Below are 19,279 nucleotides of genomic sequence, written 5' to 3' on the forward strand. Positions count from 1 at the left end.
GTAGCCAGTGAGTAACTCAAAGGCACAGACATGCTCACTTTCATCTTAAGAATTTAATTCCATGCAGGCATATAAACAATTCAGCTTTTCTATCACTTATTAAAATCAAGCTTGAGTAACATTTTCTCAGCGTTTTTCTGACTGCTCATCTATAGAATTAAGGCACTAAGCACACTGCTTTCTCCCATCCATATTTCTTTAACCCGACTTTTATTTGTGCCACTGGACCTGCATTTCTCATTGACATGTTTTTCCAACTCTTCCACATGTCTCCATAAGCTCCATCCACAGCATGGTGTAATTAAGCCTCTAAAGTGGCGGATGGCTCCAGAATACAGGCACCTCTGCCAGAGAAATACAACACAAAAAAAATACTGAGCAGCAATTTGCAATAATCTCCCCAGACATCCTCTAAACCCAAACTATCAGTTTTGACATAATACAGGGATTTAATCTGAGTATAAATCTATAAATCTCATAATGCTGGCTGAGGTAATCGCCCTCTGGCATGCCTGCAGGGCTGCTGGGCTGAGATGCTTCAAGTAAAAAGTGCAGACCACTGGCTCCACTATCAGACAGTGCTCAGAGGTCACGGCAAAGTTGCCACGTGTTGAATAGTGGCACTATTCTAACCAAAGATCATGAATTACACGATCCTATCACAAAAGCGTCTTTTAGAAAACGTGCAACATATGCATTTAGTAAAAGTTTTTCTAAAAACTAAGAATCATATAAAATTCATACAATTGCAACATTTGGTTTTCATCTCGCATTACATTATAGCAAAAGTGACCTTTATCTTGACAAATATGCAGCTGTATTAGTCTTCAAAACCAGCTGCAACCTTTATGCAAGACATACTTTATGGTATATTTTGTCATAACTTTGCCTTTGATTGTCTCCGCTGTGACCGGAGCGCTACCTATCCCATATTTCTTCTTCTGGGGTGAATCCTGTATTTATTAAGTCCCAGAGGAGCAGCAGGTTTTGTTGTCCTTCATGCCCGAGCAGCAACCTGGCTGTGAGGCACACAGAGTTTAGTCAGCAAGTCTGTTGGGGCTGCTGGGGTCGGTAGAGACCTTAGGGACCTTGACCACAAAAACCATCGGCTCTTTGGCCTTGTTGCTGAATGCACGCCGAATTACATCCACGGCGTGCTGATGAGTCACTCCCTCCAGACTCTCTCCATCTACGGACAACAGCTCATACCCTGCCTGCAGATTCAAACACATGCAAAAGGGTAAAAGAACATTGAAAAGCCACAGAAAAAGATTGAGTATCCTTTGTAAGCATGTTTTCCTCCATTTGTGTATCTCTTTTTTGTGTCTATTTTTTTTTTCAGAGCAACATTAAAGACAGTTTCCATAACACTGCAGAGATTGTGCCCCTCTGTGAAGAAATGTAATTTATGCCAAAGAGAGTTGGAGCTCTCCCACTTCTTTAATGCATTCACACTGAAAGCTGTCACTAGTGCACGTATAAAGTTTCCCCTTCAGCACAAGGTCTTTGGAAAAAGAATATACACTGAGACAGCCGCACAGTTAGGACTATGCTTGCTGTTTCCTGCAGGATGCGAGCAGAGAGTAGCAAATCTTTGCAGCCTCGAGGAGAGGAACTTCCTCTGATGTCATCAGCGTTTGCCAAGGATGCACCTGCCTAATGTGCTCAATCTCAGCGAAGGTTAGAAACACAGAAGCACACAAGGCCGACGGCCATTGTTGTACCTTCTTTTTTTTTCCTTTCCCTTTTCCTTTCGAGTCATTAGACACAAATAGATTATTTTCCCTTCATTCTCTACCACCCTGTTCCATCTGTTACAGCTCTAACCTATTTGGCCTGTATGGATGAGGTTAGATCCGGGCTGCTGATTTTTTTATTCTTTTTTCCAGAGAGTCCGGTGTTCACCAACAACCCTATAGCCCTCCGTGCAAACAGTATCAAAAGATTTAGCTCCATTTAACCAAAGAGGAGATTAAAAAGTGCTTTTTCATTTTTGAAAAGTAATTTATCTGAATTAAATAGATCACAACCTAATCTGCCCCATCCTCTTTACAGCCATTTATACTGAGCATTTACGAGGTTCTCTATTTTCCAGCCAACAAATAACATGGCATGTAATAATAACTACAGCTTGCATGGGAGGATCTGAGGCCAAATAGCTCATGTATTGGGCTGAGAAAAGCATAGCTCAGAGTGTTGGTTATCATAAATGTAACACCACTCATGCTCTAATTGTAGTTCGGGACAGTGGTTCGTGGCTGCTCAAATTTTGAGATAACTTTCTCTAAAATACTAAAAAAAACATTTTCTTTTTGCCTTGTGTTTAGAGAATCACTGCATTAGGATTGCATGTAAACATGCCTGCTTCTGCTAAGCAGCACTAATCAGCAGGTCCAGCTGTTGGGAATGTCATTTTGCAGGTATTAACTCAGCTGTCACGTTGACATGACTCGCTTACGTCCACGTTCCTGCCGGTGAAGGCAGATGGCAGCGTCTAATGAACAGGACAGCACGTGTCTCATGACTAATACACACACAATACAATATTCTTCACTGGTGTGATTATCATGTGGGTCTAAGGAAACAGGATGCGTGTTAACACTGAGCCCGCCTGATCTCACTTCCCTCTGCAGAATACCGGGAGATAACACTGAGCCGTGGAGCTGATATGAGCCAGCTGACATGCCTGGTTGTTAGGTGTGAGGAAGAGACCACAGATAGCACAGGAGTGCTAGGGAGTAGCCATATATCTGTGTCTAAGCCTCATAGCCAACAACCTGTCTGTTTTTAGTCATGCTGGTGAGATGGCTAAGAAAAGATCATAGTGTCATTAGGATGCAATGTTGCTTAAATCCCTTACTTTTAACCAGACTGAAACGTCGCTTTAAATATTTGATGAATTACATTTGGTATATTCTTTTATTGAGTCCTAGAGCGAAAACCTTTAATGATTCCTTGTTTTTTTTTTTCTATCAGTGCTTGGTTTTGAGTAAATTTTATGCAGAGCATTATGTTCCTCATTAGGATAACTGGTGATCCTCAAACATTTACCACCTCAGTCATCTGTAATGTGTCGAAAACCTTACTTGAGTACTAAAATCAAAACTATTATGTAACGTGTAACCCTGTGGCTAGATGCTATGTCCTGCTGGAAAAGGAAGTCTGCATAAAGTTTTTCAGCCGGTGGAACCGTGAAGAGCTCTAAAATGTTTTGGTAGATGGCGGTGTTGACTTTGGAGTTTGATTAAAACACAGGGGACCAACCACTGCCAACATCAGCAGATGACACCTGGTGGCACCTCAGATCATCACAACCTGCAGAAACTTTACACTGGACTTGGATTCTGTATCCCTCCACTCTTCCTCCAGACTTGAAAGAGGACTTTGGACCACTGAGCAACAGTCCAGTTCTTTCCTACTTAGCTGAGCTAAGGCACTTCTTTTGTCTGTGGTTCAGAAGTGGTTTGATATTAGGACTACTACAGCTCTGGACGTAGTGAAAGATGGAAACAGCCTCAGTCAACGCCTTGTGAAGCTCTCCAAAGTTCTTGAAACAACTTTTCTTGACAATCCTCTCAAGGCTGCAGTCACCCCTGTCGCTTGTGCTCCTTTATCTACCAATCAACTTTCCATCAATATGCTTTGATACAGCTGTCTGTGAACCACCAGCCTTTTCAGCAATGACCTGTGGCTTACCCTCTTTGTGGAGGCTGTCCATGAGTTTCATGTGGACACAATGTACTAAACTAGCCTGAGAGATACACAGTATTTATACTCTTTGAAATTCAAAAAAATCAACATTTGTATTATTTTGAGATATTTTTTCTATTATTTTTTTCTGTAAGCCATAACTGTCAAAAGTAAAACGGAGTTTAATTGCACAGTAAGTCCAGGATATCCTAAATGTTCATTTTTATTAAACTGATGGAAAATATTGAATTTTTTCCACAATATTCAAATGTCTTGAGATGCACCTACAGAGATGTGGAGTTTGTATGAATGTGAATGTAGGTATCTGTACACAGAGGGCCAGGGAAAGTTAGTTAGATATGGGATTGCCCACATGTTTGACACTGATCAGGAATAACACTCAGATAGCAGTTTTCAACTGATAACTTGCAGCTAGGAAACATACGAATTTGTCAGCAAACACGAGTACATAATGTCAGCCTCCTACTGCTGGAATAAGTATGTTTCAACTTTGCACACAAACATTTCTTCCCAAGCATCTCTAATTCCACTGAGCTTTAACAATAAGTCTGTGATTAACTTTAGTGAATGAGCGCATGTGTAGCATATGTGTTTCAGTGAACCAGGCCAAGAAGACTGTTAAGTTACTTTACAGGCAATATATTACCAATACATTAGCAGACCAGCATCCATGTACCTCATTCATAATGAAAGTGATGGGCCACTTGAGATGGCTCTCATCTACTCTCCACTCCTCATTGCACACGTCTCTGTCATAGACACAATTACTTCATAGCAACAACTCATAACCTCAGGACTGAGGGCTGGCACATCTCTCTCACAATCTGCTACAGACAAGTGCTATATAAATCCAATCAATTATTATTATTATTATTATTATTATTATTATTATTATTATTATTATTATTATATGTGTTCATGCTAGACGCTGACCTTCAAAGCCTGATTTGTAGATGCAGCTCCACCTGGAAAGATTTTCTCAACCTTTATCATGGGCTGGATTCTAGACTCTACACCTCCAGAGATACTAATACCTGTAAACACACAGAAAAAGAACAATAATAAACTGAGGGCATGTTTGGCAGTACCACATGTTTTGTAACTAGTCTTACACTGTATCGATTGGTCGTTTGGTCTTTTTTTGTGTGTGAACTCTTATAAATGCATTTTAGTTTAGCAGTTAGTGATGGCCTGACCTCTACTGGTCATGTAAGAGACAGCTTAGGATGAGTCACTAAGCAGTTTGTATTGTGCTTACAAGCGCATATACGGTCACAGATTAAAAACGATTTTAGAAGCTGGCATTAAAGCAAATCCTGAAATTTCAGTTTAAAGTTAAATGAAAGTCACAACAAGTGCTGTTTTTTATTTACCCAGTGAGTGCTTGGCCTTGGAAATGGTCAAAGTGGCGATTTCACACTCCTTGGGTGGTAGAGTTTGTCTTCCTTTCACTTTTTGAACATCTTGTGAGTGTCCATTCACTTGCTGAGTACTCCCACTGGCATTGGACGGGCTCTTCTCCCTCTGGGGATCAAATACCTCAGCCAGAGGGGTTCTGCCTCTCCGCTGTGAGGGAACGTGTACGCTGACCTCCGTGTAGCCCTCTTGCCTGCTCTGTCTGCCATATATACTGTCAGGACTGCCCTCTCTCCTCACTCTCCCATGGCCATTCCTCACAGGTGACCGCCCTCGTTCATAAGCCCCGTCCCCTCGGTCAGACACGGACAACAAGGAGACCTCATCGTACCACGACGCCCCATTCTCTCTTCTGATTGGGGATCGATGGGGTTGGTGGCCACGTTTAGTGCTGTGTGGGGATTCTTTGAGGAGGAAGCTGTGAGTGGGCAAGGGGCTTGGGGAACGGGAGCGCACAGAGGATACATAGTTGTCCACAGGTACATCCAGCAGAGGGGTGAAGGCACGGGATGGCGAGAGATGGCCAGACCGTTGACCTGTCACACGCAGTCTCTCCAACTCCTCGATCAACCGGCGCTCATGCAGTCTGTCGTGGACCGGCTGCAGATAAAATCCACCCTTGTAGTCTGTACAAACATATAAACAGTGAGTGACTGAGTCAGTGCATATTATAAAGCTTATGATGGAGCAGAATCAGTGCTGTGAGTTTCATCCGTGCTTTCTACTTCCATGTTAAAACTTAGCTATGCTGGCAGAAGACAGAACAACGACAGCTCAGAGACGTTTTGACAGATATCTGCTGTTTTCATAATACTGACCCTTTGACCCGGGCCTATGACCTCAGAGGCGGCTGCAATCAGTCTGAAGATGGGACTGATTGTGTCTCGCTTGCTTTTAAATGAAGTAAATGCTCAAAGCATCTTTGCATTGTTGAAGTGTCACACAGCACGTCTCTGTCTTTTCTGTATGCACCGAGATGTAAAACAACCCTCTTCAGCACGAGCACGGGAAACCTGATCTGTTCGGGGTGTGTGTGTGTGTGTGTGTGTGTGTGTGTGTGTGTGTGTGTGTGTGTGTGTGTGTGTGTGTGTCCTTTTTATATGAGGGTGGGGAATGTGTGCCAGGGACAGGATATGGTCTGCGTGTGAAGGTGTTTGGCTTTGACTATGAATATAAGATGAGGCAGGAATAAAGTGGCAGAAAACTAGAGACAGACAGAGAGAGGTTTGAGCCTCTGTATAAGTTATAATCCTACAGGAGCCATCAAGCAGATAGAGAGAAAGGTTGAAGAAAGGACCGAGGCCTAGATAAGGAGAGTGCGAGAGCAAGAGATACAGCCCATGTACCTGGGATTGGGGTGATGAGGTGACGACGAGGAGTTCCACTACGAGGAGAACGCAGAGCTGGGGAACGCGCTAAAAAGAAAGATTTCATTTTTTTTAATCTCACTTGAAAAATTCTTTTCTGTTTTTTATTCTGTCACAGCTTAGAATTTAATCTTGTAAAACTGGATAAATAAACAACAACAACAATAAAATATCAGGGCAGTGATGTCAGGTGCATCCTATGCTTACATGAGCGACTCTTGAGAATATCGTACGCTTCCAGCTCAAAAGGCATGACCATGCTGTCAAAGCGACCCAACTCAGTCATTGGTATCAGCATTCTGCAGTGGATATAAAGCGGACATGTAGTTCATACAGCATGTAAACACATAAAGCAGTATTATGCCTTGTGTATCTCACCTTATTTCCCTGAGAAGCAGCAGTTTCTCTGGCCTGTCCAAGATTGCCAGAAGAGGACGCACCAAGTCCTCGATTACAGAGTCGGACAGAAACTGTAGGAAGGATTTGATTGGTGCACAAATTAAAGTAGGCAAACAAAAAGAACCAGCTGGACATGTACACTGAGGATCTGACTGAGCTCAAAAAATATTTATACCCAGACAACTGACTTTAAGTAAATTTGAGTACATGTATAACATGCTTGTAATTTTGTTACATAAGTGCACTAAAAAACATTAATTTAATGGAAATTGAAGGACAGAAATGTACTTGATTAGTGTACATTCAGTTTACATAAAGCATATTTTGCTTAATCGACAATTATTTGAATCAATAAACATTTGATTTTAAATATTTCAGTATGATTTTGCTCAAAATTATTGCTTCATCTTTATGAGAGCGAAGAATCATTTTTTGAGTGTGTGATTATAAAATTAGTTTTACAATGTCATCTCTGCGAGAAGTTTTTACACCTCTGGATACATCTCAGCTTGTCCAAGAAAAGTTTGCTTCACACACCGAGGCTCCAGTATCTCAAGATACACATTTACAGCACGAGACAAATTTGTGATAAAACATATTATAGATTAGAGATAATGGGAAGTATAGTTTTTAGAGCTCTGCACTTGCTGTGACTAAAAGCTCAGCGTGCAGAAAAACTTTATGTGATGAACTGAGCACATGTTTATACCTCTGCAGCAAGTCCTAACTTTCTTGTCTTCGACCTCCCTTTTGTTTTGTCCCGTCTCTCTAAGCTCTCTTGTCAATACCCTCTGAGGTCAGACAACGGGCTAGCCAAGGAGCTGAATATTTTAGGATTAAGGTGGACTGAGAATGAATCAAATGACAGCTTATGTTCGATCCCGATCATAAAGACAGGCCAAATCCATCTTTTGTCACAGCTGTTACACGACACATCTGTGACTAAAGAACACTCGATGACTCACTGCACTCTCACAGCAGCGTGCCTCTGAGGTGGCGATGGTAATTTCAGTTTAGAAACTCACTCGCCGACAGTGTCTCATCACAGCAGCCACCTCATCCTGACTGAGCAGTTTCTTTGCCATGTCCTCCACGTGCTGCAGGACCTCGAGTCGGGGCAGTGGGCTGCCAGCTCGGGATTCCCTCGGGGAGGTCAAGAGGTGGAATGGGCGTCCCCGTTCCTTATCTAAAGAATAATGTAGATAAAAGAAATGATGTGCAAAGAAGAAACTGTCCTGATGGCATTTAAAACTCTTCCAGTTAGATGTTTGACTTCTCAACATCTATAAATAAATTGTGCAGGCTTTTTTTACCATCAGGAGAACTTACACTAACTTTAAATTAAGATATTAAATTAAGAAATCAAGCTTATCAAGGCATCTTAACTTATGCTCTTCACCATTACATTTTTGCTTCTAACACATCTGAATAGTATTTCTGTTTGTAACTAAGTTTTCTACAACACATCAGCCGAGACCCTATTTTTATGCAATTAACTGGATATTGTCATCATGAATGTTACACTCTTACAGGACTTTACAACATTAGAGATGAATAAAACCCTAAACATAATGGAACACCTCTATAAATCAGGGAAAGCAATGCAAATTTACAAAATCTTACTTATTACTGCAAACTTGTCATCTCACGAGGCTGTTTTAACATTTGAATTCTGTATTATAGCTCTGTCATGGTAGAGCACTGGGTTTTTGTCCTCGGGTCATTTTCTCTCTCTCTCTTTGTTGTAGGATTGGTTGGGCAGGTCGGAGCGTGGGGTCCTGCTGTTCAGAAAACACACTTGTAGTTCACTGACCTTATCAGGAGCTGGTATTAAAAGGGAAGCTCCATACTGAGTCTCTATCACAGCACACCACACCACTGTGTGCCATCTCAGATTGGTAAACAGGCCTCATTCTTGGTTACTCCAGCTATTCTTGTTCTCTCCTCTATGTCTTCATGATTTTGCTGCCCTGCTGAAGAAAAGACCCACCCGAGCTTTCTCACCTGCCACCTTCAAACCAGCGCTACCCACAATGACTTCTTTTAAAGAGGCTTTCCATCTCACCTCACTTGCGTTCTCAACCTCCTTCGACCCTGAGAACAACCCAGTGCCCCTCTATCCAAGCTCACTAGTCTTAGCTTCAAGTAAGAAACTCACACACTCCTAAAGACTTTATCTACAACTGGACTGTTGGGAAACCTCCCCTCACATTCTGCTGGATATAATGTCCTCACTTATCTCCTTCAGAGAACGCTATGCCCTGATTATAATTAAAAGTGTGGCCTTAAAATGAGACACTGTGTATTATAATTAGTCAATTTAACGACCTCTGAGTCATGTTCCACAATTTGTTCAAAACCTGAAGCAACATTTCACTTTGCAGGCTGCACTATGTGAAAGAAAAACCCACACCCTGTGACTCTCTCACCTTTGTTTGCACGGCGAGACGGCGACTTGGAGCGACTCCTCTCTTTGCGGTCTTTCTTAAATAAGAGGTTGACAAAGGTTTTGGAGCGTTTCAGACTAGTTTTACCCTCTTCTGAGCTTTTCTCCCTGTGTTGCCTTTTCTTCTTCTGTCTCTCCTCTAAAGGTGGGGGGGAAAAACAGACAAATATCTCTTTTTAAATTAACACACATACTGTACTTTGTGCACTAAACAAACTATAGACTACATGTCATCTTTTTTTGCAGTTATGTCTTGTACACAGGAAAATTGACAGAGCCACAGCAGGAGTAGGACATTCTGCATATCTGTGTTGGGTGCTGAAAACATCATTCATTAGGCCTTGTTGTGCTCAATGCTTAACTGTAAGCTGGTAACAGTGGCTGACACGCACTCTCCTTTATAAGCACAGACTTTTCATTTCTCTTCCAGTCAGCTTCTCTTTTCACTGCAGTAAATCTGACACTGTGGAAAGCAACAGTGTATCACTGATGAATTGCAGCCTCACCAACCTGAACACACCCCCATCTATTAGAAGCACTACAGAGAAGTGCTCCCGCTTACAATAACAAATGTCCAATCAGACCTAAGCTTTGCCCGAGCCCCCACCAGGTTCTGAAGCTACGAGTGAGCTGGAGAAATTGAAAAGGAAAGGCTAATAACTCAACAGCCCCACCAAGGCTTGGATAGATATTTCTCCATATGCTTGGTCTTATTCATTTCTCACAGAGGTACAACAAGTGAGAGTAAAGGGCAGTGATTAATCATGAGTCTGTGGCAACCTTGTGCTCATAGACAAATTCTGTATGGAGCTTAAATCAGCCGTGGAGAGTCTGAATGTTCTTGTTTACTTTCTGGAGTGATGGAGGGTTAAGGCGTTGTCTAACTGATGCGTGTCCTATAGGAAGAGCCCAGAAGCAGTGAACTGTCACAAACATCAGCTCAATATCTGATAACAGTGCCGCAATTCTGGAAAGACTGATTTCTTAGCTGGGGTTAACCCTCGTTAACACTCTGTGTATTTATGTCCACGTCTCCCTCAGTTCAGTGTCACATTGTCAATGTCTCTTCCCTGAACTTGTGTGCCTTTCTCTGTGTTCCCTCTGTGCTCAGTTTAGTTTTCCCAGTTTAGTTCTGTTTCTTTGTGAAGCCTGCAATAAAGCAGAGGTTTTGAGTTCAGCTTTTGTCTCTGTGAGTTTTGCGTTTGGGTCCTCATCTGCCTTGTATCAATGGTCAGGCTGGTGGAGCTGTAGTGCTATAAGGGAGATATTTTCTTGGCACTCTTTGCATGCATTAGTATCGACTGGGCATCGTTTAAATGCCACAACTTACCCGAGTATTGTTACTGACCACCTCCACTCCTCTATAACCACCGTGTACCCATCTCCTGATGGCTGGATAATCAACTATGTCAGAAACTTTTATTGATCTTTGAGTATATCTAGTATATATCTATGAGTAATGTGTCCAGCACCTTGAAACTATGCCATGATGAATTAAAGCAGTTCTGAAGGCATCAAGAGGGCCCAACCCGATACTAGCAAGATGTACCTAATACAGTCCATAATTAAAACCAGTGACGTAAAACATCACTTGTCTGCTTAAATTTTCGTCACATGAATAAACTGTGTTGGTTGTATGCTCACTACCAAAATACTGAGAGCTTTATTTTTTATGCCACCATCTCGGTTTAACCACTGCTGCTAAAGTTAATAAATTAAAAAGTATTGTGTTTGTGTTGTTTTCTCAGAAAACACTGCCTTAATTGTAAACACCTAGACTGTGACTAAAATATGGTAAATGGCCTGCATTTGTATAGCGCTTTTCTAGTCCATAGGACCCCAAAGCGCTTTACACTACATTCAGTCATTCACCCATTCACACACACATTCACACACTGGCGATAGCAAGCTACATTGTAGCCACAGCTGCCCTGGGGCGCACTGACAGAGGCGAGGCTGCCGGACACAGGCGCCACCGGGCCCTCTGACCACCACCAGTAGGCAAACATGGGGTTAGTATCTTGCCCAAGGATATTTGGCATGCAGCCAGGAGGCAGCCTGGGATTGAACCACCGACCTTCTGATTAGTGGCTGACCTGCTCTGCCACCTGAGCTACAGCCACCCCATATGTCCTAAATAGGCTGGAAAAAACTTGTCAGCTAATAATAATGTACATAGAGAACTACCTTGCATCCATAGTTCCCCACATTTAACAACCCCAAAGAGCCTGCAGACCTCACCTGACTCTGTGATGTGACTCTGGGAACGACTGATTGGCTTCCGCGGTCTGCTCAGGGCCATCAGAGCTGCTGTCTTTGGTGAGTGTTTCTCAACTTCCTGCTTCCCTGATGACAGCGTTTTCACCCGTCCCTGTCCACCTTCTCCAGCTCCTCCCATCTCCCTTGGCCCTTCTCCTTTCCCACGTATGACCGTGTCCTTCAACACTAATGTGGCACCAACAGTCCGGCTTGTTTCTGTCGTGGAGAGCCTTTCGGGGTGTGACCCGTTAGGTAACAGGTGGTCCTGGTAGTTTGGAGGTTGGGGTTCAGTCTGTATGGCGGAGTCAGCAGTTCGATCAGTACTGCTCGGACGTCGGGAGTGGTCCTCAGTGCAGATGCCAATGTCTACCATCTCTGAGCCAAAGACAGGAGGGAAGAGGACCTGTGAGAGACCACTGAGGGAACTGAGAGGGGTGGTGGAGGACAATGACGAGGCAGAAGAGTTGGAGTCTGAACCCTGTGATGATGGTGGAGGGCCTCCATTGGCTACTATAGAACACAATCCAAAGAATATAAGGGATTAGTGTGTGTAACAGCTGCCATATGTTACAGCAACATAAATATACATGCTAGACTGGACTGTGGATAAAGTTTTCCCATAAAAGCTTAATTTGTTTCCTTCTTATTTCTGCTTTCTTTGAATGAAAACCTGTCTGTTCTCATATCCCCATAATCCTGTGAGCTTTTGATAGACAGAAAAAAAAGCAGGACTTCTTTTTTTCTTTTTTCCTAATGAAACTCCAAAGTGACTCTGCATCTTGGCATCTCGACAGATGTCAAGTCATGCTCCATTCCAGATGACTGAGCTGCCTTTGAGTACACTGAATTAATCCCTAGCTGTGTTGAGATGGGCTCGTATCAAAGCAAAAAACAAGGAACTGGAGTGCTATTAAGAAACTGAATGACAGCTTTCTTGTTCAAGAAGGCTACACAAGGCCACTATCCCACTAATTTTTAAATGTTTCCAAGGAGACTCCACCATGTAGCTTTGAAAACCAGATAAAATCTTCATTGATTTTGTTTAGTCAAGGCAGTACTTCTCACGCCACCGTTCATTATCTCTTGTAAAACTTGTGTTAAACATTGTCCAGGGACTGTAAAAACAGTCAACATACACTTTTCCAGCCAGCCGTATTCTGCCACCATCTCCTTGTATGCGGGGTATCTGCCAGCTTCCTGTTGAAGATCAAAAAAACAAAATGTTCATCGAGAACAGCAAACAGTCAGCATGATTACTATGAAGTAGACTCTCTAGACTTTATTGACTGTTAGTGAGGTTTTTCAACATTTAAAAATGAGCCAGCATTTGTTCATTTGGATTTTTTCCTGTAGTTTTTTGTTACTTGTGAGCCACATTCACACTCTGCAAAAAAGAGTTTACAGCAACATGTTGATAATAGCAGTGTTTACATGAGGATCGTCAGCAAGTTCAGTTCGATTCAGTTTTATTTAGACAGCACCAAGTCATGACAACAGTTATATTGCTTTTATTTATTATGTTTGTATTTAAAGCTTGGTATATTACACAGTATGTAGCTGGAGAGAAACAGCAATTTTTGTTGTATGAAAATACACAAAGAACTGGCAATGGGGTGAATATGGATCTGAATCTGATCTTAAAAGAAGGAATAGTGTCTTCTGAATCCAATTAAAGGACCTGAATCCTCCAAAAAAAAATCTTCAGAGAGGGAAAACAGTCAGCACATGAATGTAAGGTGTACAGATGTGGAGACACGGCCTTTAAGGGAAGGATGGGGCTATCTACTGTATCCATACACTTAGGGCGAGATGGGAATTAGGAAAAGGGGGGAAGTAAAACATGGGTGAAAGTCATCAGAAAATCGCAAAGAAAGGAGCAAAATTCAAAGCAAAACATAAGCGGCAACAAAATGAGTAAAATTGGATTTTTTTTTTAAAACTAAACACAGAGATGCAAAAACTTGCACTAAAACATGATCTAAAGTTAGAATAAGAAGCATGGGAAAAAACTAAAACTCTTCACTAGAGGAGGAATAAAGTAAACACAGAACTCAGAGATTTATTAATATTATAAAGCATCAAACTCACTAGAGAGTAATGAGGAAATTAAAACAGGAGTGCAAAAATCAGCCTGCCAAATATAAGAACCAAAACTTCAAACTCAAGCAGATAACTAACAATTCAAAACTTAGAGGTAGAAAAAAAACAGCTGGGACCACAACAAACACGTTACTGTGTGCTCATTAGCATGTCACATACAGCTGAGAGTGATGAGAAGGTATCATTTTAGTTCTGCAGATTAATCTGACAAGATTACGACCACAGATATAAAACAATGGCTAACCGAAGTATTATCATTTGACATGAGTCCTGAATTCAATTTCAAGCTAGTCCATACACTAATCTTTAAGACATGACGCTCAAAACCAAAATGTGAACTTGGTGAAGAGGGCAAAAGGAAAGTCTTTATCCTTTGAGCACCACTTGCAATGACAATCCCTGGAATCACTGGAATATTTGGACCAATCAATAAGCTGTCCACACATTAAAGCGAGCACTGGGCTTACAGGTTGTTCTGCCTTTGATATTTTCAGTTATGCATACCAGCTTAATTTCCACCTTTTGACCTCTGTGCAGCATCTTATTGTACTTAATGTTAGTTTAGTTATGTTATATTTGCTCTAGTAATGATTAGTAATTGCTTTAATATCCAGTTCAAATGAATCCTTACTTCAAATGTAAAGCTGTAAGGATATTAAGGTGCTTGTATTTACTGTATAGGTTAGGGTAAATATTATGTGGTTCACAGAATTACAAAACACGTGGCTCTCGTAAGCACATAATACTGTATAATGCCTTCTCAACTTTTTTTTAAGGAACTGTCTCATCAGCACTCATTTTTTCCTTTAAGAGCACAGGTGTGAGGGTCTTAAATAATAAAACCTTGCTTTACTATGTGTGTGATCCATCCATACAGGACAGGACAGGAGGAAGGCATAAATTAAGGCTTTCGGTTGATTATAACCTGATCCTCGCCTGCCTTTGAATAATGAACGTCGTGCCTGGCTGTTTTTCACACGTGGAACCTGAGATCAGGGGGGTAAAATGAGCATGCAGCAATGCTAGCGAGCTGAGAGCACGCCGCACATCACACATACACCGATTCATACGCACCTACACGCGGTGCCTTTATCCAGAAATGACACAGGTTAAGTGCTGCGGCCTAGCACACATACTCAGGCACACATAAGAAATTTGAGGGCTGTAAGCCAACTGTCTGCTCAGCAGTGCAGGCTCATTGAGAAGAGCCGGTGTTGTTTACACGCTAGCATTTATTATTGTGTCAGCACTCAAGGCTCCAATCAGCTGTTAAGTTTAAACTGAAGCAAATTATTAACACTCCACTGCAATTAGAGAACTTCCTGAAATCAAACTTCAGTCTCATTTCAGACAACACTGAGTTTTTTTTTAGTTTGGTGGTTTGACAAAATGTTGCTCATGTACACCTCAGCATTCAACTGGAGGTATGTTTATGTCCAAAAGAGGAAAATAAGCCCAATATATACTCTCATGTTAGCTCTTTGTCTTGTGTTCCTCTCACTCCTTGGAATATATTTAGCTTTTTGGCTGTTAAATCCTCTACTCTCGTCACTTGCTCTGTGTGTGCTGTCTGAAACTGAGCCAAGACATTTAAGTCACAGGTTGTAAAAGGAAGAACAAAAATGTGTCCACATGCTGTGACAGTCCTCTCATACCCTGTTGATTTGTTAATTATAAAAATGTAAAAAGAAAAAAAACCCAACCCAACAACCTGAAACTGATTAGCTCAGCTTTAAACATATTTTTTTTTCCTTTTTTTTTCATTCGCTCACCCTGATGGTCAACATGACGTGGGTGTGGCTCTTCAGGACCTCCACCGCATTGCTGTGAGTGATGTCATCAAAGCTCACCCCATTAGCTGCAAGGATCTGATCCCCCATTTTGATGCCATGCTGCTCTGCAAGTCCACCTGGGTCCAACCTGATGAGCAGTATGAAAAAATCCAGACATGAAAAAAAGAAATGTAACTACTAATTGAATTTAAATGTGAGCTTCTTTGCTTTGATCTACCACAAAGACTCAGATAAACTTTGCAAATGAGATTATGATATCATCTTTAATTATTGGGGTTAATATTATTATTTGCAGCCAGGTGGGGTAAACCTGGATTCCACCAAGTGCACCAATATAACCATCCTGAGGCCTAAATGATTTTACAACAGGTACTAATTAATTTTTTTTTATCTCATGCAGAAAAAACAAAAAAACAGTGTTTGTATTCATACTTAGACACATAGATCCCCAATCCAAACTCTCTTCCTCCTCTGATGTTGAAGCCCAAGCAATAATCATCTGACGTGGTGAAGAGATGTACGATCCTGCGAAGAGCACTGTCCGAACTGGCCTCTGAAGGGGTACGACCGCTCTCCTCCACTACCATCCGCCGGTGAATCAGATCCACCCTGCACGCACACACATAAACACACACAAAAGGAGACATTGTATATGCACACATGAAAACACTCATATAAACTGCTTTCTCTCTGTCCACTGAATTCAGGTGTGTCAGTATCAGATAATCAAGTAGCCATAAAGGTCACAGCAGTAATCAATCCACTGATGCCACATGAAACCAAGATACTGTATATCCCAAAAGAAAGATAACCAGTGTGAGCTACAGTCAAGTGACAAGACTTGACAAAACAAGAGCCACACAAAGGTCAGTGATAGTAGTTCCAAAGCTGTAGTCTCTTACATATTCAGCAATAAGTATTTCATCAGTAAATGTTTGATATCTTGGTAGTTTCCAGCCCTGCTGAGTGGACTGGCCTCACCATGTGGTCTTCTCCTTAGAGTAGCGGATGCCGGGGATCTTGCCCACCCGTCTCACCACCATCCTCAGCCTGTTGTTTCCTGTCAGGACCTTCACAGCACTGCTCATGGTGATGCTCTCCAGGCTGACCCCGTTCACCTCCACCAGCTTGTCACCCACAGTCAGCCCAGCCTCCGCTGCAGACACAGGCAGAATTCAGCATGAAAAACCAGAAGACAACATTCCCACGTGTAAGCACACTGGGAAAAAAAGCTTGTCGTGACCATTTACATAGACAGTCTGATGAACACACACATTTCTTCCTAACCTGCAGGGCTGTTGTCCTGCACCTTACTGACAAATATGCCGAGTCCATGTTCAGAGCCCCCGCGGACACTGAAACCCAGACGCCCATCTGGACTCTTATCTACTGTCACTGTGTGAATGTCTTCACTGTCATCCCCTCCTGCAAACACACAAAACACCAACATGAGTCCACCATAAATATGCACAGTGTGACCCACAAGTATTCCCAGGATTGGGACACTTCCAACAAAATATGATTTGAAAATTCAAAGCTGATGGGAAAAAAACTCATTTACAAAGAACAGACAATAAATGACAAACAATAAACATTCTAACATTTAAAAGTTACTGATAACAAACCTATTGACTGTTAAACCTAAAACATATGTATCAACCTTAAATGAAAAACTTCATCCTTATGAACTTTTTCAGGTCACAGGTCGACAGACTCCTATGAAGTTAACTGACAAATGAAATGCATTTATATAGGCTCATCATTGAAAGCAACTTTATTTAACTGACAGAATTTTTGCACAACTTGGGTGGCGCCTACTGTGAATACAACTAACCATTAATTAACATTTGTGTTGATCACTCTGATGTTGTCTCAATTAAATATTGGCCGATCAGTCTTTCAAATGTCAGAAATATCCAAAGCCAAAATTCACATCTTCACACAACTTTTTGGTCTCGTCTTAAATGAGCAAAGCCTACTGCGGACATTCAGTTTCTGATCACTGAAAATGAAGAAGACTACCAAAATTTTACATTTCAGATACTTGAATTGTTTGCATTTCTGCTTAAAAATAGAAAAGAGGTTGACTAAAAAAGTTTTTAGTAACTCAGTTCTCATTGCCTTTTAGCTTAAAAACACATAAGATTAACTCTGTCCACAGTATTTTACATATGTATATCAGCTTGCTCTGAATTAATTTTAAACAAATATCTGTGTCACTGATTGTCCTGAATACACCTTTGCAGCCAGTTGCTGTGTTGCCATGGTAGCAGAAGACTGTTACTGGGACCAGACCTCACCATCAACAGGTGCATTGATGAGGATGACCCTGCCCATGGGTGAGGAGGACCTGCGTCTGTGGCGCTGCTTCTTCACCATGTAGCGTGTGGTGCTGTGGGAACCCCCATTCGGACCTCCGTTTTTAAAGTGGGGGTGCCCCCCTCCATTTGTCATCTCCCTCCAGGCTGGAGTTTGAAAGGAGTCAGCCATGGTAAGTGTCCAAAAACTCTTCCCTCAGTCATCCAGGCGGGAGGATATGTGGAGTCCTAGTTTAGGATGGCAGAGATGGAGCCAAGTGTTTGGGGAAAGGCAGTGAGGGACAAATAACTTGTAAAATGGACACTTTAGCACCTGCTTGTCCAAACTGAACCCCACTGGAGGAGGCAAGTAAAAAAGCTGCTGGTAGCATCTCTAATCTCAAGTGACATCAGTTTCATTCAGTAGATAAAGCTTAAAAATAGGAACCAGGTTGAAAAAAAAACCTCTGACTTCAGCTGAAGCCACACAGCTAAGTCACAAAACACAAAAGTTGGCTAAAAGAAAAGCTCCATGACTGAAGAGAGGGATTTTCTCACACTCAGATATAATCCTGGTCTTATAAGTCAAAGATGTTGGCGTGATCCAACAGTGTCCTCTGTACCTTCCGAAACCAGGGTACCCGGTGCCCGCTGTCTGCAGAGAAGTCAGCAGTGCAGGGTGATTCCCCTCTGGTCATGTTTAATTAAACGGCCTGTTGTGAAAAGAATATGTTGTGATGAGTAATGTGGCCTCAGAGCTGAAGAATAGACAATGAAATCCTTTAATTCTGACACAGTATTGACCTGTGAGGATAAGAAACACTCACTGAACTCCCGTGGCCGTCTATTAATCAGCACCATGGACAGCAACTCAGCCAGCATGCATATAACCAACAGGTCTAATTTGACAGTAAGTTATATGAGCGACAGTTTGCAGGGAGGCATAATTATAAGTGGACTTTAATTCTGTTCATATCTTCGACTTGCTGAGTCTAAAATAAAGTAAAGAATTTTAGCATTACCTGCCGTGTCCATGTTGCGCTGGCTGCGCTCGCACTGAGCTGGTCCGCCTCACTGACGCATTAAGAGACACCTCCGGAGCGTTAATGCCACCTCATTTGTTCTCCCGGTGACCATTATTGTCTTAAGAGGTGTAATCCTTTTACATAAGCCCCCACCCGCAGCTGTGCAGCCACTAGCGCTGGGGCTGGAGATGAGTAAGTACACTGATTACTCAAACAGTAAAGTAACACTCACTCAAGACTTCTCCAGCGTGTCCTCGAGTAAACTTTCTTATTAATGTGCTACTGGACTTGGGTAGAGCTGGAGAGAGATGAAGGCGGGGGAAAACGGAGCAGCTGATCCTCCTGCCACGCCGTTAAGATGGGTAAACAACCCCACCCGGTGGCTAGTTTAGTCACATCCATGTGGGTCTCCAGCTCAAAAGCAGTTTTGTAGGAGACTGTGGAGGAGTGTGGTTAACAGGGCTTT

The 19,279-nt window shown here is 42.1% G+C and overlaps 1 protein-coding gene across 1 annotated transcript; it reads right to left on the reverse strand.

The window, feature by feature from the left end:
* Positions 1 to 69: 69 nt before the first annotated feature.
* pdzd7a (PDZ domain containing 7a) lies at positions 70 to 18,647 on the reverse strand. Its single transcript, XM_085243224.1, has 17 exons — positions 18,616 to 18,647; positions 18,412 to 18,501; positions 17,792 to 18,037; positions 16,779 to 16,916; positions 16,473 to 16,647; positions 15,924 to 16,100; positions 15,471 to 15,618; positions 12,735 to 12,795; positions 11,581 to 12,108; positions 9,323 to 9,478; positions 7,919 to 8,079; positions 6,873 to 6,964; positions 6,702 to 6,793; positions 6,474 to 6,542; positions 5,085 to 5,753; positions 4,645 to 4,745; positions 70 to 1,214 (listed from the first exon to the last, which is right to left on the reverse strand). Exons 3-17 carry the CDS (start codon positions 17,979 to 17,981, stop codon positions 1,038 to 1,040), a joined length of 2,934 nt encoding a protein of 977 aa, XP_085099350.1. The 5' UTR covers positions 17,982 to 18,037; positions 18,412 to 18,501; positions 18,616 to 18,647; the 3' UTR covers positions 70 to 1,037.
* Between the last annotated feature and the right edge of the window lie 632 nt (positions 18,648 to 19,279).

The sequence above is a fragment of the Mchenga conophoros genome, linkage group LG13 (assembly GCF_057382185.1).
Source record: "Mchenga conophoros isolate Kocher_MC1m ecotype Shallow Benthic linkage group LG13, M_conophoros_male_GT1.1, whole genome shotgun sequence".
NCBI lineage: Eukaryota > Metazoa > Chordata > Actinopteri > Cichliformes > Cichlidae > Mchenga > Mchenga conophoros.

Excerpts from the sequence above, each read along its gene's own strand:
- pdzd7a (XM_085243224.1), bottom strand. The coding sequence starts at position 17,981 with ATGGCTGACTCCTTTCAAACTCCAGCCTGGAGGGAGATGACAAATGGA. Across the intron at positions 16,648-16,778 it reads GCAGGACAACAGCCCTGCAG|CGGAGGCTGGGCTGACTGTG; the intron begins GTTAGGAAGAAA and ends CTGTGTCTGCAG. Across the intron at positions 4,746-5,084 it reads CAAGGCCAAGCACTCACTGG|GTATTAGTATCTCTGGAGGT; the intron begins GTAAATAAAAAA and ends GTGTGTTTACAG.